This window comes from Aspergillus piperis (assembly GCF_003184755.1).
Source record: "Aspergillus piperis CBS 112811 unplaced genomic scaffold BO85scaffold_28, whole genome shotgun sequence".
NCBI classification, from domain to species: domain Eukaryota; kingdom Fungi; phylum Ascomycota; class Eurotiomycetes; order Eurotiales; family Aspergillaceae; genus Aspergillus; species Aspergillus piperis.
The window spans coordinates 237452-260446 of record NW_020291618.1 but is presented as its reverse complement, the minus strand read 5'-3'; the positions used below and the strand labels follow the sequence as shown (position 1 = coordinate 260446).

Genomic DNA, 22995 nt, shown 5'->3' with positions numbered 1-22995 from the left:
CACCTCCTGTCTATCACTTGATTCCTCAATCTTTGGGGTCCGGAGTTCCGGAGTATTCCCGTCTGGGCAATGCAACAGCCTCCCTTTAGAGACAGCCCACGTATGTTCACTTACACTGCCCGGAGCACAGTAAGATTGGGGGGTTTCATCAACACGATCAAGGAGGTATCAACCCGCCTAATACTTGTGATTATTGTAGTCCTCCGGGAACATCCCCCAAATCATGGGCAGTCGCCCGACCACGGCCATTTCTTTCTCCGATTTGCTGCCTGCGCCCTTGTATGGTAAGCTTCTAGCGGAAGACGGTAATTAGTTTAGTATCGAGCATCCCGCTACCACCCTCTTTACTCGATACGAGATGCAGTAGCATCGATAATGTCTGATACTTGCCCCAAAGTACGAGGAGACAACTCAAGTCGGGTCGAACCTTGCTGCGCGATCGGACCATCTCCAGCCAGCCGGATGATCCATCCAGAGAGCGACAGACACCGGACGCAGCAACCGCTGGCCGCATGCGGAGTGCAGCCGCTGTGGGTGATAGTTTGAAGTGTGCCTTGGATACGGAGTATATGGCGTACAGCAAGAACTCTATACGCATACTTACAGCCAAGTATAGGACTGAGTCTAGTGCAGCGGAAGGATTTCCCTCGCAAGCCATCTCAGCTAAGACCCTCCGTGTGTCCCAGCAACGGAACGTCCCAAACAGTCCAAAGAATCCCCGGGCATCCCGCGTGTTTTGACGAAGTTTCGCCGAACCGACATCAACCATAACTCGTGGTAATTATGGTGAACCAGCGACCAGGATGTGAATCCAGCAACAGCCGCTTTGCGATCGGGGAGGAATACTTGCTGTCGAAGGAACAATATTAATTAATTTACCCCCGTCACGTCACAGTGCAGTAGTCTCAGGACGGCACAATTCTAGCCTACTAAATGATAAGTTCGAAAGTTAATCCGCGTGCCTTGTATCCCGGTTGTGTTGTCTCTTATCGCTGGGACTGCGATATACTTTTTGCCGGTCGCGATAGATCTCCCGCCGCGTATAGATCTATCAACCCGCAGTTGTTGTGTGTAACCCGACCGTGAGATTGGGGAGGGGGAGAATACTACCGTTAGACAGGTACTATCTGCAATCTGCACATCCACCAAACTTTCCCAGAATGTAGGATGGATCCCTTGTTGGACAGATCATAAGCCCGTCATATTTCCTCCGCATTGCAGGTCTATTCAGGTCCTACAGTAGGATTCTTTGGGTGAATACTTCCGAATTCATACCCTTTCAGTCTCTCTCTTATCGTCTATCTTCAGCCTCGTGGCCTACCTTGATACCTATCGATATCTATCAATTCTTACATTCCTCCATCCATCCCAAATAATATGGACAAATATTAACTAACTTTCGATCCGATGAAACACCCCCCAAACAAACCCCCAAATAATGTACGACCATCACATCCCATCACAACAACCACCACAAACAATACTTGACAACTAATAGTAATAACCCGTACTGTAAGTACCAATACCAAGCAAGGCAAGCAAGCACACGACCACATACGACTTGCCCTCTTTTTTGCCTCCCCTTCCACTCTGCCGACCCATTCATCCACTCACCCACTCATTCATCCACCAGCCGACCCGACAAATTGAAACAAGTGGGAATCCGCCCGACGGGAGAAACACGCTCCACTGTAAGCAAGTAAGTACTAGGCAAGCAAGCAAGCAAGCAAAGCCGTTCCAGTTCGCAGCAGCGGCGGCAACAGCAGCAGGAGGTTTCTTAGTTCCCACAATTATAACCAAACCCAACCCTCTTTTTTTTTTTTCCTTTTTCGATTTTCTCTCATTGGGTGATGAGGTCTCCATCCACTCACGTTTTCTTATTGGGATGGGATGCAGACTGGAAACTGGAACTCCACGTGGCTTGTGAGAGATTTGATTAGTAGGTGTTGTTATTGTTATTGTGGGTTGGTTGGGTTTGCTTGGTAAGTGGTTATGGGCACGGCGTGTTGCTAACTTACTGACTGCACCCAGGTCTTCTATCTACACAGTACTGCTATCCAGATGCATACATACCAAGTGAGCTAGCTATACAAATACTACTTACTTCCTACATAGCTTAGCCCTTAAAATATATACCAATAGGAACCCACGGAAGTACTAACCAGCAAAATAAGCAACTAGCAGAAACATAGCAGTCAAACAAACAAAGGGGAAAAAGCAAAAACACACACACACTTACTTAGTAGGTAACTTCCACGGCCTTTTCGCTGCAAGAAATCCTCATTAAAGTAAAGACGGCCAGCCACACTTGTCAACTTGTGTCAACTAAGTAATTCTAGTTAAGTAAGAAGGTAACTAAATAGTAAACAAGGCTGGCCTCGCCTGGCCTGGAACTTTTTTTCCCTTTCCTTTCCTTTCCTTTTCCCTACTGCAGTCTGCAAGTAAGCTTTTGACGGACGACTCGCGTCCTTCCCCTCTTCTCCTCTTTTACTTACTACTTACTCTCTTCCCTTGTTTTGGTAGTTCGCTTCGACCTAACTAACTACATAGTAAATAGAATTAAACCTGCTGGAAGATGGTTATTCCTTGACATCTGTGTTTGAATAAGTGGGTATTTTCATGTATAATTGCTGGGTATTATTGAGTTAGATTCTCAGTAAACTAGTTCCGTTCATCCTTTGAACCGTGCTCTGCTTTGCTCGGCTCAACTCAGCTCAGCTCAGAAACAAGTCATGTCTTAATGCGATCTTCACCGTTTTCTTTCATATATAGTAACTTAGTAAGTGACTTGACTTGAGTAGGATATACCCGAGCCGCCGAGCGGGTGGGTTTATTTAATTAATATCGACAGACCAGGTTTTTGACCACTTTTCACATGTTTTTACTACTATACAAAGTTCAGTGCATCTATAATCCCTATAACATATAGCCTATATAGTATAGTATATACAATATAACAAATTATAATTCCTTCAAGGAATAAGTATTAGATTAAATAAGAATATGAACTAGCTAACCACCACCCAAATCCCGCTCCTTCCCATCTAACTATAACTAATCCAGAAACCCGACGGAGAAATTATTTGTCAACTTGCCCACCAACAGATCTAATTGTAAGCAATTAAAAGGTTCTGGGGTCTGGAACTGCGTAGAGTTGTTAGAGTTTGAGGGGTTTTTTCTTCTTTCTCTTTTTCATTGTTATTTATTTATCATTGTTATTATTTATTGCTATTATTTCGGGTCCTTTCCGTTGGTGGGAGAATATTATTTGACTGGAGCTGCTAGACTGACTAACTTTAGTGGAGTGGGAACGAAGGATGGATGGATGGATGGATGGAAGGAGAGGGGGGCGGCCAGTGCTTGGCCCGCCACTGGGCTTGGGTGGGTACGGACTGAGTAGGCTACTAGCCTACTAGGTACCAGGCTAGGTGGAGTATGTTTGGTAATTGGTTTATGTATTCATTTGGCTGGATTCTGTCTCTGTCATGATGGGGTTTGATGTTTGAGTTAGTTAGAACTTGGTGGTATTGTTGTTGGGGATAGGTAAGTAGGATATATTTGGTTAGGTTGCGTGTGGTGATTGTTGATGTAGGGTTGGGTTGTCTTTGTCTTGGTGGTAGTATTCATCTGCTGTGGCTTGGGGTGGGTGTATCATGGTTGGGGAAACTCAATGTGAGCAAGGGTTTAGCATTGTATGGGTGAAATATATATCATTTGCTGTGTTAGACATTGTCTTGAATAATATCGGCGTGAAACAGACCAAAATGAATGAGTTGAAGGAGAAGACGAGTCTAGGATATAGAACCGAGTACTATCTATGTGCGGAACACTAATTGCCAGCAACCCCATACAATTCCGTCCTGGGAACGTGTACAATGCTTCATGTCTGACAACGATATATACTGGACACAATGCGGAAACATATATACCACGGCAATCTGAGGTTGCGTGCAACACGAAGGCTGCAACAGATGACTGCGATAGATCCCTTCTTAGCATATTCGATAGAAGAGAAGGATACCCGGCATATCCTTCATTACGATATTCAAGCAGGTTGAAGAAAGATACTATTCCGAGACGATGTCAAATGGCAATCATTCTCGATTCGATAGGATAATGAATTAGATGATTCCATCTCTGCTTCCTGCCAGCGTACAACCACCACATGAAACTCTGCTATGCTGGTCAATGCACCAACCCATTGTCTGTGCACAATATACACGATCACACTTGAATGTAGAATTGCTGGCATACCATTCAACCAATTGAAATAGAAAGCCGGTATCATTATACACACTACCTTATACACAGCACTGAGGAATCACTACTGAACATATAGTTTCAAATCCTACTACCCCATGACCACTCCAGTAGCAGATATACCTCCAAATTAAAACCATAACCAATCTCCTACAATACTTACACCAGGAATAGCCTTATCCTTGGCAAATTAAACCTAATCCTACTCTCGGCCGAGTATTATTCCACAGGAATATCATGTCAAAGAGAGGGTATAAATCTTCATCCGCAGCATGTTAGCTCAGGGGAAGAGCGCCGGGCTCATAACCCGGAGGTCCCTGGATCGAAACCAGGACATGCTATATCTTCTTTTTTTGTTTATTTTTCTTATGCCCTTCTGTTTTTGTGAACTGGGCTGTTTGCGGATGACAATCTATATCTTTTTATTATGGGTAAATGGTATATTTGGTGTTTTGTGCACTTTATTCGTCTACTATAAAACCATAGTACCGAATCAATCCTCAATATAAATGTAAGCACAACCTAAACCACCTGTTTTTCAATATTGTTTTCAGTGAGGAGGTATATCGTATGTAGGTTAATACTACATATATTGTATCATACTATCATACCGTACATACCCTTGAGTCATGCATGGCCTAAAGGGATAACCGGGTATGACATGTATATTGAGATCCTGAGTCAGTTTGCTTCTGCAATTACTGCTGATTTTGTAAAGCACCTTGTAACTAGGGGAAGTTATACAATATTCAGTCAGTCAAATCCCAGATTTCAAATAAGTACTATGTAAATAAGGATATATTTAGAAGCAAGAAGAATTGGATTGGTAGCTGGTAGTACCTATTCAGATATCTAGATCTGCTCGGTCCCTGCCTTTCGGACAAGCTGTACCTCAAATTTCTCCCTTCTTGACATGCCATCTCCATTCAACATGCGTGATCTTGACCTTGTGGATTTACAAAGTGCCGCAGCTACAATCGTACCCTCCACGGCGGAATCACAGCGAAGATAGCGCCATCCACGTACACTGGTGTCTTCGACTTCTCAATTTTTCTCCGTTTTGTTGGCCTATGAGTGCCTTTCCCGTAGCCAGAAGAAGAAGCAGCTCCGGTGTCATCAGGGCTATGTCTCAGCACAACACTATCCTCGTTCTGCTCATTTACCCACGTCACCCCTGGCAAAGTAATGCATGGCCAAGCCTCACTTGCCACCACCTATGGAGAGTTTGTCTGTTAGCGTATGCTATGCGCTCAAGTATACAAGGTATATTGGGTTGGAGGTTTTGAGCGAGGGTCATACTTTGGCAGCCTTGTTCTTCTCATTATGTTGGATGGGGATGTTTTTGGATTGTGCCCGCTCGAAAATAGTAGCATACCAGTCCCCAGTGCTAGAAATAGCCAGCGCGCAGGTGTCTAGGCCACAGGACTTGAAGGCTAAGTAGAGAAGATAATCGCCGTCCTTTAGCACATGTGCAATGCTCTCTGAGGCGGGATAGGCGTAGGAGCAGAAGGCCCCGAGGATGCCACCTGTCAAAAGGTCAAATATGCCACAAACTAGATAAACAAGTTCCTTTGGCAGTAGGAAGGGAAGGCAGGGTGTAGATATAGGTTGAGGATGTACCTTGTCTCATCAAGTCAGGGTTCCCCAGAATGTTCATCACCGTCGCCTTAAGTGGCTGCATGCATGGCGTGAGGGATAGTTTAGGATGGACATATCCCACGCCAGCACCTACAGCATAGAGTCCATAGATTAGAGTGATGCATTCACCCCCGGTAACAGGCAGAGTCTCAAGCTTGCAGTCACTATAGAATGCAGCCCACTGGATAGTCGAGGAACCGGCCGGGCTCCAGTCCAAATCGCGAACCTGCTCATTGTGTCGCACATATAGGTTCCCCCCGGTGAATCGGGAAGGCAGGCGCACTACGAGCACGCCAAATTGATTCTCACTGTAGGGGATATTGATGTGCTTCTGGATGAAGCCGTTGGGGCTGGAGTAGACCTGTCCTCATGTTTAATAAGGTTTCAGCACCCCGGCTTTGCAAAAAGTAGGATCAAGAATGTACTTCCCACGTCTGGAAAAGGCAGCAGGGGCACAGTCAGTGACAAGCTGCTGCAAAGCTCCTGCACCAGAAGCGTCTACGTCATCATTTTCGCAGATAGGAAGAACCAGCATCTGCGGCACCGAGTCCCTTGAGGTCCAGAAGATTCTGACGGGCTGGGACTTGGTAGGGACGTGACCATATTCTTTGACGGAGGTATCGGTAGTGATAGGAATGGACCCGGAACATGAAAAGGATGAAGAACTGCCTTTGATCAATTCTCTGAGTGAGGAATAGTCGGAGTCAGGAGTGAGTTCTGGTGGCATTTTGAAGATTATAGAGCTCGTTCTGTGTAGGTAGGTGGCACTCTGAGACAGGAGTGGTGAAGAACAGGAGAATCGAGTATCAAGACATCGAGAACAGGCTCGATCTTTAGGAGTAGGTAAATGAGGGGGAGCGCCGAATAAGTAGTAACAGAGGTGGTGGAGGATCTGGTGCAATACATGGATGCAGTGAATGTTCCGGCAGTGAATACATGTAGATGACTTTCCTGACTTTGAAAACCTGTGTCATAGAATGGCAGTAGCTACGTCAAGCAGTAGAAGTGGATAAGGAATCATCGTGGCTAAGTTACGTTGTTGCAACAGCATGAGCCTACTTTTACTGTCTACTATGGGAAACAACTCTTGAACTTACAAGTCGATAGAGGTTCATCATCATCACGAGGTCAAATTAGAACAGATGAATCAATATATGTATTCCGAATTCAGTCATACCAGACAAAAAGGACATCATCCAATTCATACAAGAAGTCAGAAAACAATAGTCAACACCATATCTCAAAACTTCACCCCACGTATAAACAGGTATGGAAGGAGCCCATAGATTCTCCTTCAGCCAGTGACAGATATCCAGTCCCACACCGCGCCTCCTTTCCGGAAAACCCATACAAAAAAGAAAGAAGTCATAACATGCATGCGTGCAGATCAAATCATCATCGCCCCGTAATGTAGTCCTTGTTTTCGATCGTCACACTCTTGGTCATGTGGTTGACCTTGTAAACACCGACCAGTCGAGAGGCAAGTTCGAACTATTATTGAGAGTCAGTAACGCGCTGCTGTAGCATCTATGGCGAGTGTCTTACCATGTTGTTTCTCAGAGAAATAACAATAAACTGAGCATTCTTAGTTCTCTCCTTGATATAAGATGCCACAATCGAAACCTAGGCAGATTAGCAACGCACTTTCGGTAGCTGGGATAGAGTACTCACGTTCCGGAAGTCCAGGGCAGCATCGATTTCGTCCATCACGTACAAGGGAGTCGGCTTGTAGTGATGCAAGGCGAATACCAGCGCCAAACTGGAAAGTGTCTTCTCACCACCGGACAGATTACCAATGTTCTTCCAGCTCTTCTTCGGAGGCATGACGGAGAACAAGATACCCTCAGAGAACGGATCCAGAGAGTCGACCAATTCCAGCTCCGCGTTACCTCCCATCGTAATCATCTGGTACATCTCCTTCAGACGAAGCGAGATAATGCCGAAGCCTTCCATGAACCCGTTCAGACGAGCAGATCGGAGGCCATCAAGACGAGCCTTGGCACTGTCGCGCGACGCCAGGGCAGTGGTCAGATCGGCCGAACGTGCTTCGTGTTCAGCCGTTCTGCGCCTGTACTCCTCGATGACACTAAGGTCGACAGATGCATTCTGGCTCTTCTCCTCGAGGGCAGCAATGGCTGCTTTCAACGACTCCTTGTTCATCTCCATCAACTCATCTTGAGTGAACATCTGGAGCTCTGTGGCCTCCTGCTCTTCACCCAGATCGCTGACATTCTGCAACGAAAGCTTGGATAACTTTTCTTGCCAGTACCGCCCGCGCTTTTCGTTCTCGGCCAAGGCTTTCTGGTTCTCCTCAAGCTTATTGCGCATCTCGATCTCGGTGGCTCGGGACTCGTTCAATTCAGCAACCTTCTCATCTAACTCAGCCTTCACCTTGCCGAGGTCCTCTTTCTTTTCGTCGAGCGCCTGTCTTGTGTGAGCCTGCGAATCTGATATATTTCCATGTCGGACTTACCTCTTCCGCTTCCTCCACCTTCTGTTTCCACCCTGAGGCATCGTTGGCCTGGTTGGCAACATCCGCATTGAGCTTCTCGAGCTCCTCTGTCACATGCTCAAGCTCCTTCTCTGCGTCAGCACGGGAATTCTGGTGCTTGACGATGGCCTTCTCGTTCTTTGACTTTCCAACTTCTGCATTGGAAATCTCCTCTGCAAGAAGGCTGATCTGCTCCTTGAGACCGTCGACCTTGGCCTTCTGACCACGTAGTCTAACACCACCAACTTCCATAATCTTATTCTGGAGAGTCTGGATCTCTTCCTCGATGCCGCCCTTTTGTTCACGAAGGTCTTCGATTTCTTCCTCCAGAGCAGCAATCTGTTTTTCTAGGGCTGCAGCTTGGTTCGCGTCCGTCTTTGATGGCTTGTGCTCGGCGCTCAGTTCCTTGACGCGCCGCTGAGCATCTGCAAGACTTCTGTTGGCACTTTCGATCTCGATCATGATCTTCTGAATCTTGGTCTCCGCCCGTGGTATCTCCTCGGACCTCTCTCTGATCGCTGCCTCCATTTGCCGTTGCTTCTCTAGGAAGCGCTGGAACTTCCTCTCCATTTCTTCCAAATCCCCCTCGAGCTGAGCAACTTGCTCTCTGCTTGTCTCTGCCACTTGCTTGGAGGACATGCCGCCACGTGCTACGCGGGTACCACCACCACTCATAGTACCAGACATGTCAATGAGTTGACCATCAAGGGTAACAACCCTCCACCGTCTGGCTCCATAGGCAATGCGGTTGGCTTGCTCGAGGTCTTTAGCAACCAAGGTGTTCTGCATGACACTGTAAAATGCGGGTGCAAACTTGGAGTCTTTAGGCTTAACCAGGTCAAAAAGTCGAGGGACCTTCTCCGGAGTTGCGATGGAGGATAGATCCCGCCGTGGGAGTCGATCTAGAAGAATGAAATTGGCTCGGCCGAGATTGTTCTTACGCAGGTAGTCAATGCACTGCTGACCGACCTCAACCGTATCAACCACCATGTTGTCCAGCGCTGGACAGGCAGTCGAGATAGCGACATCATATTTCTCGTCGATAGTTCCGAGGTTGCCGAGCCGGCCGTGGAAGCCTTCAATACGGCCCGACTCCTTAAGACGCATAAGTCCAGAGAGAACGCTGCCGCGATTTTGAGTGCTTGCAAGACTGGCCCTTGCCTCATCTGCCTTCTGTCGAGCACTCGAGACATGGGCTCGCACTTCAGGTTCTCTGTGGGCATACTTCTTGAGGTCATGCTTGAGCTTCTCGACCTCTTGTTCAAGTGTCGACTTCTGCTCCTTGCGTTCCTCAAGCTCGGTCTCCTTGGTAGCCAAGCCCTCTTCGATCGAAGCCACCTTGGCCTGAGCCTCTTCCAACAGGACAGCACCCGCGTTGCTTCTCTCACGGATGATGTCAAGCTGACTCTGAGCCACAGCAACAGCCGAGAGCTTCTTGTTGATCTTCTCATCCCAAGGCTCCAACGACTTTTGCTTTGCTGTGATTTGGTCCGAGAGGCCCTGGGTTTTGCCTTTGAGGCTCTCACGGATCGAGTTCAATTCCTCCTCCTCCACCTTCATCTCCTTCTCAAGCTGTGTAGTCTCCTTAGATTTCCTTTCAATGTCGTCCGCATGCTTTTGCACCAAACTTTCACACTCAGAGGCAGCCAGTCGAGTACTCTGCATGGCCTTTTCCAGCTTCTTCTGCTTTCCTACCAGGAACTTCTTCTTCTCTTCAAACTTGACAGATTCCTTGTCGTACTTAGCCATTTCCTTGGCCAAGGCCTGCATCTCCTTTTCCATGCTCTCATATTCCCGCATGCCACGCTTGTACGCCTTCTCGAGCTCTTTGATACCGGACTCGTTGCCCTCGTGCTTCTCTAGCTCGAGGTTCAAAAGCTCTTGCATCTGCAGGATGGCTTCTTCGGTCACTCGGATGTTGTCCCCGCACTCATTGATGTAAATCTGGTAAAGTGCGGACTGTTTCTGAGCCAGCTCATTCTCGTCACGGATGAAGGCGAGTGCCTTGTCCTTTTTTTCTTCCAAAGCGTTCTTCTCCTTCTCTACATGCTGTACACGGTTGTTCTTTTCCATACAGACGTCGTTCAGCGTCTCCAGCTCAGCGGCTGCTTCGTCGATGGGCGTCTTGTATTTAGAGGTTCCGATAATATCCTCGAGGTACTCCAGAAGACCATCTTCATGCTCGTTGGCAGCCTTGGCCTTCATCTGTGCGATTGACTCGACTTCACCTTGGAGAATAAGGAAACGCTTATGGTCCAGGTCAATGCCGCGGTCGCGGAGCAGGGTGGTCACGGCGGTAAAGTTCGTCTCCTTGCCGTTCATGTAGTACTTGCTGCTGTTGTTTCTAAATGCCTTTCGGGAGATAATCAGTTGGGAATCTGGGACTACTTCATGCCCTCCGGTGGGCAAGTCAAGGACTTCCTGGAAGTGGACTTCGACTTCACAGTAGGGCAAGTTGGGGAAGTTGGCGGAATTGTGAATGAGAGCGGAAACCTTGCCCTGTCGCATCTTGCTGGCTCGGAAACCGAAGACAAAGAGCAACGCATCGATGACATTGGACTTTCCGGATCCGTTTGGTCCAACAACCGACGAGAAAGAGGCATGGAAGGGCCCAACGATCTGCTTCCCTGCGTAACTCTTGAAATTCATCAAAATTAGTGTAGTAATAATCAAGCGGCTCTTAGGTTCGGATGGCTCCTCGGGTGCTGAGGGGCCCAGCAACCGAGACTTCATCATGATATCCATCGGCTTTTCGAGAACGGTCGTATTGGGGTTGATCATGGCTATTTGGGGCTTTTCCTCGCTTTCGGACTTCGCGGGCGTCTGGTTCACAGCCGATTCAGTGATATCAGCGAGTGGGGGCACACTGCCCCTCTGCGATCGGGGTTGGGACGGGGGCGGCGAGACGGAGGGCTCTGGAGTTGGGAGTAAGGACATTTCCGGGTTGGGCGTGTGGGAGACACGACTCTTGCGGGGGTGAGCCATACTGGTTATTTTCTTTACCGATGCTGTCACCTGTGAGGCAGTCTCGGGCTCTTCCACTGACGCGACGCTGTCGCCTTCATTGTCGTTGGTATCTGTGAGTTGCGACGCCTCCGACAATTCTGCGGTTGCCGACCTGCGAGATCTCCGTGTAGTGCGCGTGGCCTTGGGTGTAGTCTGCTCAACTGTGGCTCGCCTGCGCGAGGACCTCTTTTCAATTCTGGGTTTCTTGGGAACAGGCGTGGCTTCGCCGCTATCGTCGTCGTCTTCGTCGTGCTGAGATGCCGTGGGGGTGACATTTCCGGGATCCTCCTCTTCGGAGGTTTCTTCGATAGCATAGCTCCGCCGGGCGGCGGCAGAGCGCCTAGTTGGGCGGCTTCTTGCGATGGATGACATTATTATGGATGAGTCGTCGTCGTCGCCAGAGACGGCTTCATCAAGGCGAATGTTGAAGCGGGCGCAGTTGCAAAGTTGCGGGCGGAAGTGGAAAGTGGGTTGTTTACATTGTGTCCCCATCGGGAATGGCGTTGTTTTCTGCCACAACATGTGCGTCTTTGGACTGTCTGCTTCACCGCCCACCTGCCACGGCGGCCCATACAATTCACCGCGAGTAAATAATCAACGCTGTATCGGAATTGTTCTACGGACATATCTCTGACAAAATGGCTCCCTGGGACGATTTCGACTCTATCTTCTACTTCAACAAGAACTTCACCTACGATGGCAAGGTCATTGAGCAGATCGTCGCCAACCGCCGTGCGCTTGAAAACCAACTGTTCGCCGACAGACTGCTAGGATTGCTCGGAGTTAAAGCAGGTATTCTCTCCCCTCATCCAGCTCCGAAGTGAAGGTCGTTGTTAATCAGGAGCAAACATCTAGTCACGCAACTTTACCCTCCCAGATCCAATGCAGACCTCCGGACTCTTATCGGACATATTTTTTCCTCCCCCATGGACATAGAGCACAAGCAAGCGTTGATCTACTATATCCTGAAAGATTGCCGTGCCGCCAGCGATGCGGCTTCCCAGTTCTCGCGCCGGTGTCATTTGCCTGAGAAGTACAGGCTGTTCATAGAAGGACTGTGGAACCTCGATAGGCTTGAGTTCAAGGTGCGTCTCTGCCTTGACGCAGTTTGCGACGATTACTGACCCAGAATGCGCCGATAGCGAGCCGTCGAATATCTGACCGAGCCTTCTATCATCCCAACTTTCCCAGATGAAATCCTCTATGTTCTCACTCTTCCCCGGCTTCCCAAGCACGATGACAGCCTCGTAATGGCATACTACCTTACTGTTTCCCCGCCTTTGGCATCGGAGAAGGTCCAGCGAGCCTTCTTCAAGACGCTCTGTCGCTCAAGCATTACGGAGGCCTTCTACTTCACCCGCAAGAACGACGACACTCTACGCCGAAGCTACCTTACGCAGCTCATTGAGTTCGTGCACACAACAGACGCTGGCCAACTTCGGAGCAGTCGCGCGCTGGAACTGATCGGCCTTCCATTCGACGATCAAGAAGAGGAATGGTTCGAGGATGCTCTGCTTCACGGTAGTGCAAAGGGTCTCCATGGCTCCAAGGACACAGTCATGATGCGCCGCCTTGCTAGTGGCAAGTTGAGTGGACTGGCCCAGGAGCTTGAGTCCCTCGGTGGGGAGAAGATTGACGGACTGAACTGGGATGTCCTGAGGCAGAGCGTCACACATACACAGACTTCTCACTCCAGCGGTGGACAAGCGTGACATGAACTTGATATTATGGGAAATGGCTCGGAGAATAGGAGTTGACATCGGATCCATTGTAATTTTATGAAGCATTGGCATTGAACAGGCGACGGTTGCTTTTGATGATTTAACAAGGCCGAAAATATAACCACCAGTATACCCCGACCTAGTGTCTTTCTTGGTATTATTTGCAGCCTGTAGAAGAGTAAATGAATAATTAGAATGTTACAGACAAATTGTATTCTCGGCTCTTGATAGCTCCGCGGGCAGGAACATGTGTAAATTACAATACCATGTCCATACACTATGCATGGATTTCCGGCCAATACTGCAGCCTGAGGCGGCGAAATGTACTGTCACCGGATCAATCCAACCACCACCGGCCATCCGCAGATTCTCTCTAGTTATACACCGCGACCAGCAGCGCGCGCTTCGCTTTCTGATATTACTTAAGAGGCTACTTATTCGTCACGTCCTTCTCTAACGATTGATCAAAAAGATAGCTCCAATTCGTGGGTTTCTGACTTTTGATTGAGCTCTTATCATCACCGTCAGACGGTCAGCAGGGGCCTCTCGTACTGTCCGACGCCGCAAAGGCCCAATACGACATGGTTGTCTGCACGTACTTTCAGCAGGGGCGGTGCAGATTTGGAGGTACGAAGATACCTTGCCCCAAAGATCAGATTTTTGCTCTTGTTCCAGTCTGGACAGTGGACTAACAATCATTCCAGACCGTTGTAAATTTGAGCACCCCAGCCAGCAGACATTGAGCTCCGGCAACCGTTTCGGGGCACTTGCTGGGGGAGGTTTCGGAGGTACGTTTAGTGTTTGCTGTTGGAGACAACACAACACAGCATGCTCTGTCTATTGAATGGGCTTTAAAGGCATTATGGCTGCCGACTTCCATCGTCTACTCTGAACTATATCATTATCGTCATTTGTTCTCTTCAAGAGCTGTCACCGCATTATACTTGTGTGACTTGGTTCACGATTTGTTGCTTCCACCATGTGTTGTGAGATTTCCTAACTTCAAACATAGGCCGTGGCGCCCAGACTCAGCAATCTGCAGAGTAAGTTGTTCTTCAGTCAAGCTATTTTACATGGGACCTATCTGACACCCCACAGCTATGGAATCACTACGGCGGACATCAAGGCCGATCTTACCGCCGGGAAAGGCCGGCCAGAATGGATTTTTTCTTGCTACGGTCCCGGCAGAAACGCCCCAAGGCAATTATTTGGAGGCGCTAATCGAGAGCGGAGTTTTGAAGAACTGCGACTGCGCCATTATGAGGCTGCCGCAGCAGGCAACGCCGACCAGGCAGTCCAAGAAGCTCAAGCTCTGTATGGGGAGGCCTTGAAGCAGATGGATGTCATCCTGAATGATCTAAACGGTGCTGTGAAGTATGTCGTCGACGGTATCAATGAGCATCCCAACAGAATTGATATCGTGGAGGGCAAGACCGGCCCTGCTTCCACCCCAGCACCTTCTGCTTTCGGTCAGCCCTCGCAACCTAGCCAACCTTCACCATTCGGGCAACCCGCTGCTCCCAGCTCAGCACCGGCTTTTGGTCAGCCTTCAGGATTAGGCAGTCAACCCTTTGGCAAGCCATCTGCGTTCGGTCAGCCGTCAGCCTTCGGGCAGCCCTCGGCCTTGGGCCAAACATCTGGCCTGGGGCAAGCACCTGGCTTCGGACAACCTAGTGCTTTAGGTCAAGGGTCTGCATTTGGACAGCCCTCAGGCTTGGGAGGAGGGCAATCGGCATTCGGTAAACCAGCCTTTGGCCAGCCTAGCTTTGGTCAGCCTTCTACTGGCCAGTCTTCGTTCGGCCAGCCATCATCCCTTGGAACATCGGCATTCGGGACACCTGCTGCGGCCTCCCCATTTAGTCAGATATCAGCCCCTAGCCAGCAACCAAGCGGCTTTGGTCAGTCCGCCGGACAAGCATCACCGTTCGCACAGGTCGGGAGTCAAACCCCCGCCGCGTCCTCTGGCTTCGGTCAACCCTCGACAACACAGCCTGCTGGTTTCGGTCAACCGTCACAGACAGCTTCGCCTTTTGGTCAACCACAACCACCACAACAACAACCGGCCTCAAACCCGTTTGGACAACCCTCCACGGCCGCAGCTCCGAGTCCCTTCGGGGCTCCAAGCCAACCAGCTGCACCTTCAGGATTTGGACAGCCCGCTAGCGGATTTGGACAGTTAGGCCAATCAGCGCCTGCTCCCGCTCTTGCATCCACGCCAACAGCTACCGCAGGAACCGGCCCTCCTGCCATCATCAAGATAGACAACCCCAATGAGCTACACCCCATCCCACCGCTGACAGGTCAGACCATCCGCGACCCTATGACCAAGAGGCTCTCTGCCTGGAAGGGGCAACCGGTCAAGTACATCAACAACGAACCCTGCTATCTACATCCGCAGGATCGTCAGACCTACGTCCGCATCTTCTTTCCAGATGGACCCCCTGACGCAGCCAGCTTACGGGACGCACATGCCAAAGATGAGGAGTATACAGCTGAGGTCACCGCGCAGTACGAGTTCTTCGTGCAAAACGGATGCTTCAAGGACGGGGTGATTCCAAGCGTGCCCCCGAAGACAGAATGGGTGAGCTTCGACTTTTAGCCAAATCAGGCTCTTGGACTTTCTTTTACATGGTTTACTTGGGCATTGTATTATATAGATCATTAGCATTATTAACGGACGGAATGGGCGTCCAGGCGGGAAATTCTCAAACGGAACAACGGAAGCAGTTGAATCACTGCTAGATTTGATACCATTACACTACACTACAATCCGTACAATCATCCACTTCGATAAGAGAAATAGTTTACTGCTTTTTGAACTTTTTCATTTTCAGGCCAGGAACTGGCGGGTATCGACGAATGCCTAGCACGGCCGCAGCAGCACCACAAAACATAACCTCATCGTCCGCGCCACCCCTGTCACGAACCCAAACCGTATCCAGTAAAGGAAGAGGTAGGGATTTGTTTAAGCAGCAATGGTGACCTCAACCTCAACACCAGCCTCGATGTTGATGATGATCTGCTTGACGGTCTCGGTGGGGGCGAGGAGGCTGAACACATATATTAGCTTCCATCTTCCTTTCCATTCTCACACTCATCATAACATATGAGTTAGAGATATTGGGGCAGGGGGAAACTCACTCGATGAGACGCTTGTGGATGCGCATCTCGTACTTGTCCCAGGTCTTGGAACCCTCACCGTTGGGGGTCTTACGGGTGGAGATGTGAAGGGTCTTGGTGGGAAGACGGACGGGACCCTTGACCTGGAGGGACTTGGAGCGAGCACGGTCGATCAGCTCCGAGCACACCTTCTCGAGGGAAGCGACCTTGCGAGAGGTGAGGGTGATACGGATCTTGTGGACCTTCTATATTCCCATCAAAAAAGAGATGTTGTTAGTGATTTGTCGTCGCATAGATTGATTGATTGATTGATTGATTGATTGATTTGATACATATATCAACCCATCTCCCAATGGCATTGCAATGAAAGACATGTTATACATGTATCATGATGATGGTGGTAGACGTACAGGGCCCTCGCCGAAATCCTTCTCAGGCTTCTGGAAAGACATCTTGAATTGAAGTTTTGAGACGGTGGGGTGACCGGTGGGATTTGAGATGCTGTTGAACCTGGAAGTTAGTTGTCGTCGACGAGAGACAAGAGAGAAAAGGAGCGAAGGAGGGGGAAGGGCATACCGCAAGGGAGGCTGGACTGCCAATCAAGACCTGAACTATCAGGGTTCGGTAAGGTGATGATGGCCGTTGAGGAGAGAGTCTGGATGGTTTGCCGGGCGGAATAACAATTATCGTGATTCTGTCTTTTTTTTTTGTTCAATTTTTATTAATCCGTTCTTCTTGCTTGTGCGGGTGGAGGGCTTGGCGCTCGGCTAAGTAGCTGGTTCGGGAGCTAGTGGCTGGTTTGTGGTTAGATCACTGGTTTGGAAAGGGAGGGCGGTGAGTCAGCGGGATTGGGGAGGCTCGGTTTGGATAGTTGTTTTAAGTATACTATGTTGGGACTAAGTAGATAGTCTGTACGCTGTAAATGGAGGGATATGGTGGTGAGGGAGGTGGTGGTAATGTTGAATGTGGCTGTCAAGTATTGGATTATGAAATCATTTTAATTGTACTAATAACTGTATTCGAAATTTCCTTCATATTTATCTAGTAGTAATGGATAGAAGAGTACAATAGCTAGTCAGGTTATAGTCCTCGACAGCACAACAAGGGTGACTAGGACAAAGATGATGATGGTGTAATTAGTCTAGTATGATTTGGCATGTGGTAGGGGTTTATTTCTGTTGGTATGATAGCATACCTTGATGGTGATTGCATACATGGGATAAATCATGATCGAGTATAACTTCCACATACACTGGGAATCTAAGGCACAAAAAGTACAAGCTTATTCCGATATTCATGTAATATATAACGCATTCTATAGACCAATAAATCACAGACCGGGGCATTAACTCATTAGGCACTGCACTGCGAGGCACTCAAAAGCCATCAGTCATATCCGGACCATCACCAGAAAGACTATATAGTGCTGTGGGGTAGGGGTGGGGTGGCGTAGCGTAGCGTAGAGTGGGACTATTTACAACAAGGATTTGGGGATAGTACATGTTTGATAAAGTGACAGAAGGGATGCATCTAGCTTGGTCGCTGACTTCGCATAGATAATCTTCAATGGCTTCAATGGTGATCCGAGAACACACCATTCTCCGCGCACGATTTCCTGCACTCCTCGAGAATGCGGACCTGCTTTGCGACGTCGCCGAGTTTGCCAATTACCTCTTTGTTACCATCGTAGAAGGTGAAGATGGTATAAGGGATGCCAGTGTCGCGGCAAAAGTCGAGCACCAGGCGCTGGGTCCGACGTAGATTGTGCCGCGGAATGCGGGGGTAAAGATGATGGATGGCTTGGAATTGAAGACCCCCGTGGAAGAAGTCGAGCCAGGTCGGGCAGTCAACATCCATGGTGGTGCGGAGCATTCGTTGCGGGAAAGACTCGTTGACTCCCATGTCGGAGGTGGACATGGCGAAGTGAGAAAGGGTGATCTGCACGTGCAGCGGAGAGGTAACCATGTGAGAGACGAAAAGGAAGGCAAGCCGGCTGCTCCAGTCCGGAATCGAGCGGTACATCACTCCATAGCCAAACCAGATCCAGAAAAAGACCTGACCGCCAATCTCAAACCACCGATGCCACCAGGCGGGACCTTTCTTCGGGGCTTGACCCGTGAAAAGGTATTCCCAGCTCAGACGATACAGGTTGAAACGTCCAAACAGGAGGATGGGGTAGTAGAGGTAGTTCTGAAAGCGCAAAAGGAAGTTTGCAGCAGCATCGAATTCCATGATGCGGTCGTAGTAGGTACTGCGAAGGCTGGTAAGGAAGCGATGGGAGACGGCGAAGAATGGCATGTGTTCGATATCGGGGTCGTGTTCGGGGGCGTTCGTCACGATATGGTGCACATTGTGGCTGCGTTTCCACCACCCAAGGCTAAGTCCTCCAAGATAGTCGGCGATAATGATACCAATCACCGTGTCGACGTGGAAGTTGTGCGTAATGCCCATATGGCCAGCATCATGGGCAGTAAACACAAGCTGATGCCAAAAGCATCCGAGGAAGAATCCTGAAGTCGCATACCATCCAATCTGGAGGAAATAGTAGGACAAGGCAGCGAAGAGTGTATACCGGCAGCATTCAATAAAGTACGAGAAGTAGCGACAGTCGTAGAGCCCCTCCGCACGGATCTGCCGGTCCAGATCACGATACCTCTGCTTGATCTTCTCCTGATTATCCAAATCTAGCGAGGGGTATTTGGCCGTATCGAAGACGAGTTCCTCCTGCGTGCGTGCATCGAGAAAGAAGGGTTTCGGTTGGAACTCTTCGCTTTTGGCGGCCGAGGCTGGGGTTGCGGGCGCAGATTTCCGCTGGCGAGCACCTGACGTGCTATCGACGGCATCAAAGATCGGGGATGGCGGCTGTGACGTTTCTTGACCGGAACTCTCCTGATCAGAGCTCTCTTCATCGGACAAACAATCCTCGGTATACGGACGAAACTTTCCGCCCTGGATGGGTGGCAGGAAGTTCACCCATGGGCCCTCAATGCGACCGATCTGAAAGGACAACATTCGCTGGCGCGCTTCCTTGGAGTGTAACCTGTAGCAGAGAAAAGTCGGAGTCAACGGTCTGTTCGCATCCGGGGCCACCCGGGGTTCATGAGGGCTACATACGCGTTGATCTCATCGGTGGCATCTTTCCCAACCATGTGCCTGATGGACTTGTCTCCTCCAGGATGGTAGGGAATCCACGCATCGACCCTGAGTACGCGACCGTCGAAGATGATGACATGCTTGCCTTCAGAAATGAGACCCTCGATATACCTTCGGGACAGAATGGTGTCCTTCCGGGCCGCGGAGGTAGAAGGAGCGGTGACCATGGTACAGTTGCAACAGGTACCTGTGTAATTCCAACCAAGGGATCGGGGACAGGGGATGGTTACAAAGAGGGTGAATGATCAGCCCAAGGGGGCATCGTATAGTGCAAAGACCTAGTAGGGGGGGAAGATTAGAGGGGGTGGTGGAATGAGAAGATACAATCCAGAGACCGAGAGAAAGAGACCAGATGGAGGTAGAAGGACAGGATGAAGATGGAACTACTACTAATAGAAAAAGCGGGGACGCGAAGGTGAAACGTGCCGGCGATCGTCACCCGATCCAGCGAGTGTCATTCCACCCACATTTCTGTCTCCGTCTCGCCCATTCATTCCCCGTTCCATCATCATCATCATCATCATCACCACCACCATCATCATCCACTGACTTACTATTATTACTTCCTAGCTTCAATCTCCAGCTGGCTTTCTTCCCCTTATTTTGTTCTTAGTTTATTTCTTCCCCTCCCTTTAATTCCCTTCCCACCGCCTCTTCTGCACTTCTCTTCCCCAGACTCCTCCTCTCCTTCCCTTCTCCTCCTTTACCCCCCCAAAACCCAAGCTCTGATCCGCGAGTCCCTCCGCCCCCCTCCACCGTCCGTCTTCTTCCCCCCAGTTCGGTTGTCAGCGTCGTATGATCCAACATGGCCGCCAACCCAGGAGAGGTATAGTCAACTCCCGGTGTGCGCGGCTACACCACCACTCTATCTAAATCGATAGGGGCAGAAAAGTAGTGTGGATGTTCTGACTCGGTCCGCCTGGTTCTTTCTGACAGGATTCCCTCTCTCCGCTGATCCAAAAATGGCTTGAGTGGGACCAAGTAAGTCCCCTGCATTTGTCAGATTCCGATCCGCTCAGCTCGGTTTTACCTCCCCTCCATAGTAATGGTGGTGGTGGAGGTGTTGTTGTTGCTCAATGCTCTTATTCATGCGCTTTCCTCTTCAACCTTCCAAAAACCTCACTGCTAATGCCCAACCCTTTTAGGATGCCTCTACTCGCGGGGAAATTGAGCGGTTGCGCGATGCAGGAGAGCTGGCGGAGTTGCAGCAGCGCCTGCAAAAGAGTACGTGTGGGCTCGAGACATGCTTCATCTGATCTTCTCGTACCGAATTTAGGCTCGTTACGCTCCCCTGCCTGTCATGTCTAATCCGCATAAACTGCAGGAATCCAATTTGGCACCGCTGGTCTCCGGGGTCGCATGGCAGCGGGCTTCTCTTGCATGAACTCTTTGACTGTTATTCAGGCATCGCAGGGTCTGGCGATGTACTTGAAGAAACACCATGGTGATATTGCCTCCTATGGCGTCGTCATTGGCCATGATGCTCGCTACAATTCCGCCAAGTTCGCCGCTCTGGCCGCAAATGCTTTCATCGCACAGAGGATCCCGGTCTGGTTCTACTCCGAGCCTTCTGTTACGCCGACGGTGCCTTTCGGTGTAACCCAACTGCATGCTGCTGCAGGCATCATGGTTACGGCAAGCCATGTAAGGCACCCCTGTCTGTCAATTCAAAAGATCATGTGGCTAATCCTGCCCTAGAATCCAGCACAAGATAATGGTAGGTTGCCATGGCTTGCTCCTCGACAGCCGGACCGTATCACTGACGGACGTGGCGAACAGGTTATAAAGTGTCTGGTTGCGCTCATCCAGCCTGTTTTGATTATCACTAACATGCTCCAGCTATTTCAAAAATGGCGCCCAGATCAATACCCCCATGGATGTGGAGATAGCTCGATCTATCGAGGAGAATTTGACACCCTGGCCCAACGCTTGGAAAGACTTGCAGCCCGGTGAATATTTGCGCCCCAAGGCGTACGACAATCTCCTGCCACACTACAACACAGCAGTATGGCAATACGCTGTGAGTCTAGATGCATTGTGCTTTGGTAACACAGGCTCACCCTTTTTGCAGACATACACAGTGCGGGAATGGAAGCAGCCACAGCCATTTGTGTACACTCCTCTGCATGGTGTAGGAGGCCTGGTATTCCCCAGCTTGTGCCGTTCCGTTGGTATCAAAGATTTCACTGTCGTCCCAGAACAAGAAGAACCGAACCCCGACTTTCCCACGGTAGCTTTTCCCAATCCCGAAGAGGTTGGAGCTTTGGATCTGGCAATGCGCACCGCGGATCGGGAGGGCAGAGAACTGATTATCGCACATGATCCGGATGCAGACCGCTTTGCGGCTGCTGAGAAGGTCAAGTACGTATCCGCTGACTTTTAACAAAGGACCCCACTAACCAACTGCAGTGGATCGTGGTTCACTTTCACTGGAAACCATTTGGGAGTACTGCTTGCATCGCACTTGTTTGATTCCTTGGAGACTATCGACAGCGACACACGAATCGCCGTGCTGAACTCGACCGTCTCGACGTGCATGTTGGAGAAAATGGCCAAGGCAAAGGGGATGCATTACGAGGAAGCATTGACAGGTTTCAAGTGGATGGGCAACATCGCGCGAAGGCTCGAAGAACTCGGCTACTATGTTCCATTCGCCTTTGAAGAGGCGCTTGGATACATGTTTCCGGAGGTGTGCTACGACAAGGACGGTATTTCCGCCGCTATGGTGTTCTTGCTAGCCCAAGCCAAATGGAATGCTCAAGGACTCACCCCATATACGAAGCTTCAGCAACTCTTCAAGGAACACGGGCACCACGAGACTCTCAACACCTACGTCCGATCGACGGACCCAGAGCTCACCATGGACCTATTCCGAAAGATCAGATCTGGACAGTTCGGCGCCGGAAAGTCCTTTGGCTCCTTCAACATCCAGCGATGGCGAGACCTGACGGAGGGTTACGACTCGGGAACCGAGGACCACACGCCCACACTTCCGGTTGATAAGAGCACCCAGATGCTGACACTATGGCTGGATCGGGAAGTCAGATTCACCATTCGTGCATCGGGCACGGAACCCAAAGTCAAAAGTACGTCGAAAATCATACAGAGCCATGTGCAGTGCTAATATCGATTCTAGTCTATATTGAAAGCAGCGGAGCATCGCAGGACCAAGCCGTCGAGGCTGTCCGTGACACATTCCTGACCGTTATCAAGGAATGGGTCCAGCCTTTTGCTCCAGCCATGACGTACAGCGAGCAACAGGTTACATCCTCGGGCATTAAGTTCCCGGTGAAATAAGCAGCGAGTAAGAGTGATGAGGTGCTTGGGCGAAATCTTTTATTATGTTCCATGAATGACTATAGAACACAGCTGGGGAGAGGGTAACCCCGGCCCTGTGTTGCCATTTCAGCAAGACTAGCATGAATACGACGCAATGAATCTCTACCGTGATAATTCGGGTCAGTGATTTGAAGTAAGGCTGTAGCAGTGGTATTTCAGAAGTACGTATTGGCAGGGAATGTAGGCTGCTAACTGTTATACTCCTTATACTAGACTAATTCCACCTGCAGTTATCCAACGACACAACCAAAGCACCCTCTCCCTCTA

At 49.7% G+C, this 22995-nt stretch overlaps 9 protein-coding genes and 1 non-coding gene across 10 annotated transcripts; 4 read left to right on the top strand and 6 right to left on the bottom strand.

Annotated features, from left to right (window-relative positions):
- Positions 1-177: 177 nt before the first annotated feature.
- On the bottom strand, positions 178-1195 carry BO85DRAFT_472436 (uncharacterized protein; the record flags this gene model as incomplete). Its single annotated transcript, XM_025662552.1, has 3 exons — positions 605-1195; positions 387-553; positions 178-292 (listed from the first exon to the last, which is right to left on the bottom strand). Exons 1-3 carry the CDS (start codon positions 767-769, stop codon positions 178-180), a joined length of 447 nt encoding a protein of 148 aa, XP_025510764.1. The 5' UTR covers positions 770-1195.
- A 3334-nt stretch (positions 1196-4529) lies between these two features.
- BO85DRAFT_t269 lies at positions 4530-4601 on the top strand. The gene has a single exon. It is a non-coding gene; the product is annotated as a tRNA-Met (tRNA).
- A 630-nt stretch (positions 4602-5231) lies between these two features.
- BO85DRAFT_524142 (oxidoreductase) lies at positions 5232-6625 on the bottom strand (the record flags this gene model as incomplete). Its single annotated transcript, XM_025665397.1, has 4 exons — positions 5232-5474; positions 5560-5786; positions 5881-6248; positions 6324-6625. The coding sequence occupies 4 exons, from the start codon at positions 6623-6625 to the stop codon at positions 5232-5234; spliced, it is 1140 nt and encodes a 379-aa protein (XP_025510763.1).
- A 408-nt stretch (positions 6626-7033) lies between these two features.
- On the bottom strand, positions 7034-11829 carry smc4 (condensin subunit SMC4). Its single transcript, XM_025662551.1, has 5 exons — positions 11377-11829; positions 8372-11304; positions 7570-8322; positions 7444-7521; positions 7034-7389 (listed from the first exon to the last, which is right to left on the bottom strand). The coding sequence occupies exons 1-5, from the start codon at positions 11765-11767 to the stop codon at positions 7294-7296; spliced, it is 4251 nt and encodes a 1416-aa protein (XP_025510762.1). The 5' UTR covers positions 11768-11829; the 3' UTR covers positions 7034-7293.
- Positions 11830-12033: 204 nt separating this feature from the next.
- On the top strand, positions 12034-13257 carry BO85DRAFT_481630 (ELYS family protein; the record flags this gene model as incomplete). Its single annotated transcript, XM_025663066.1, has 3 exons — positions 12034-12187; positions 12251-12480; positions 12538-13257. The coding sequence occupies 3 exons, from the start codon at positions 12034-12036 to the stop codon at positions 13105-13107; spliced, it is 954 nt and encodes a 317-aa protein (XP_025510761.1). The 3' UTR covers positions 13108-13257.
- Positions 13258-13506: 249 nt separating this feature from the next.
- BO85DRAFT_453742 (FG-nucleoporin nup42) lies at positions 13507-15892 on the top strand. Its single transcript, XM_025661121.1, has 4 exons — positions 13507-13743; positions 13821-13904; positions 14129-14159; positions 14215-15892. The coding sequence occupies exons 1-4, from the start codon at positions 13698-13700 to the stop codon at positions 15713-15715; spliced, it is 1662 nt and encodes a 553-aa protein (XP_025510760.1). The 5' UTR covers positions 13507-13697; the 3' UTR covers positions 15716-15892.
- S10a (40S ribosomal protein uS10) lies at positions 15824-16861 on the bottom strand. Its single transcript, XM_025661120.1, has 4 exons — positions 16813-16861; positions 16569-16737; positions 16258-16481; positions 15824-16166 (listed from the first exon to the last, which is right to left on the bottom strand). Exons 2-4 carry the CDS (start codon positions 16608-16610, stop codon positions 16082-16084), a joined length of 351 nt encoding a protein of 116 aa, XP_025510759.1. The 5' UTR covers positions 16611-16737; positions 16813-16861; the 3' UTR covers positions 15824-16081.
- Positions 16862-17348: 487 nt separating this feature from the next.
- On the bottom strand, positions 17349-17695 carry BO85DRAFT_174402 (uncharacterized protein). The gene has a single exon (XM_025654309.1). The coding sequence runs from the start codon at positions 17580-17582 to the stop codon at positions 17406-17408; it is 177 nt and encodes a 58-aa protein (XP_025510758.1). The 5' UTR covers positions 17583-17695; the 3' UTR covers positions 17349-17405.
- Positions 17512-19793, bottom strand: BO85DRAFT_453739 (fatty acid desaturase). The gene is made up of 2 exons (XM_025661119.1): positions 19351-19793; positions 17512-19276 (listed from the first exon to the last, which is right to left on the bottom strand). The coding sequence occupies exons 1-2, from the start codon at positions 19554-19556 to the stop codon at positions 17809-17811; spliced, it is 1674 nt and encodes a 557-aa protein (XP_025510757.1). The 5' UTR covers positions 19557-19793; the 3' UTR covers positions 17512-17808.
- Positions 19794-20194: 401 nt separating this feature from the next.
- On the top strand, positions 20195-22686 carry BO85DRAFT_383057 (phosphoribomutase PRM15; the record flags this gene model as incomplete). Its single annotated transcript, XM_025656497.1, has 9 exons — positions 20195-20215; positions 20326-20370; positions 20535-20613; positions 20714-21033; positions 21088-21110; positions 21229-21409; positions 21461-21750; positions 21799-22475; positions 22526-22686. The coding sequence occupies 9 exons, from the start codon at positions 20195-20197 to the stop codon at positions 22684-22686; spliced, it is 1797 nt and encodes a 598-aa protein (XP_025510756.1).
- Between the last annotated feature and the right edge of the window lie 309 nt (positions 22687-22995).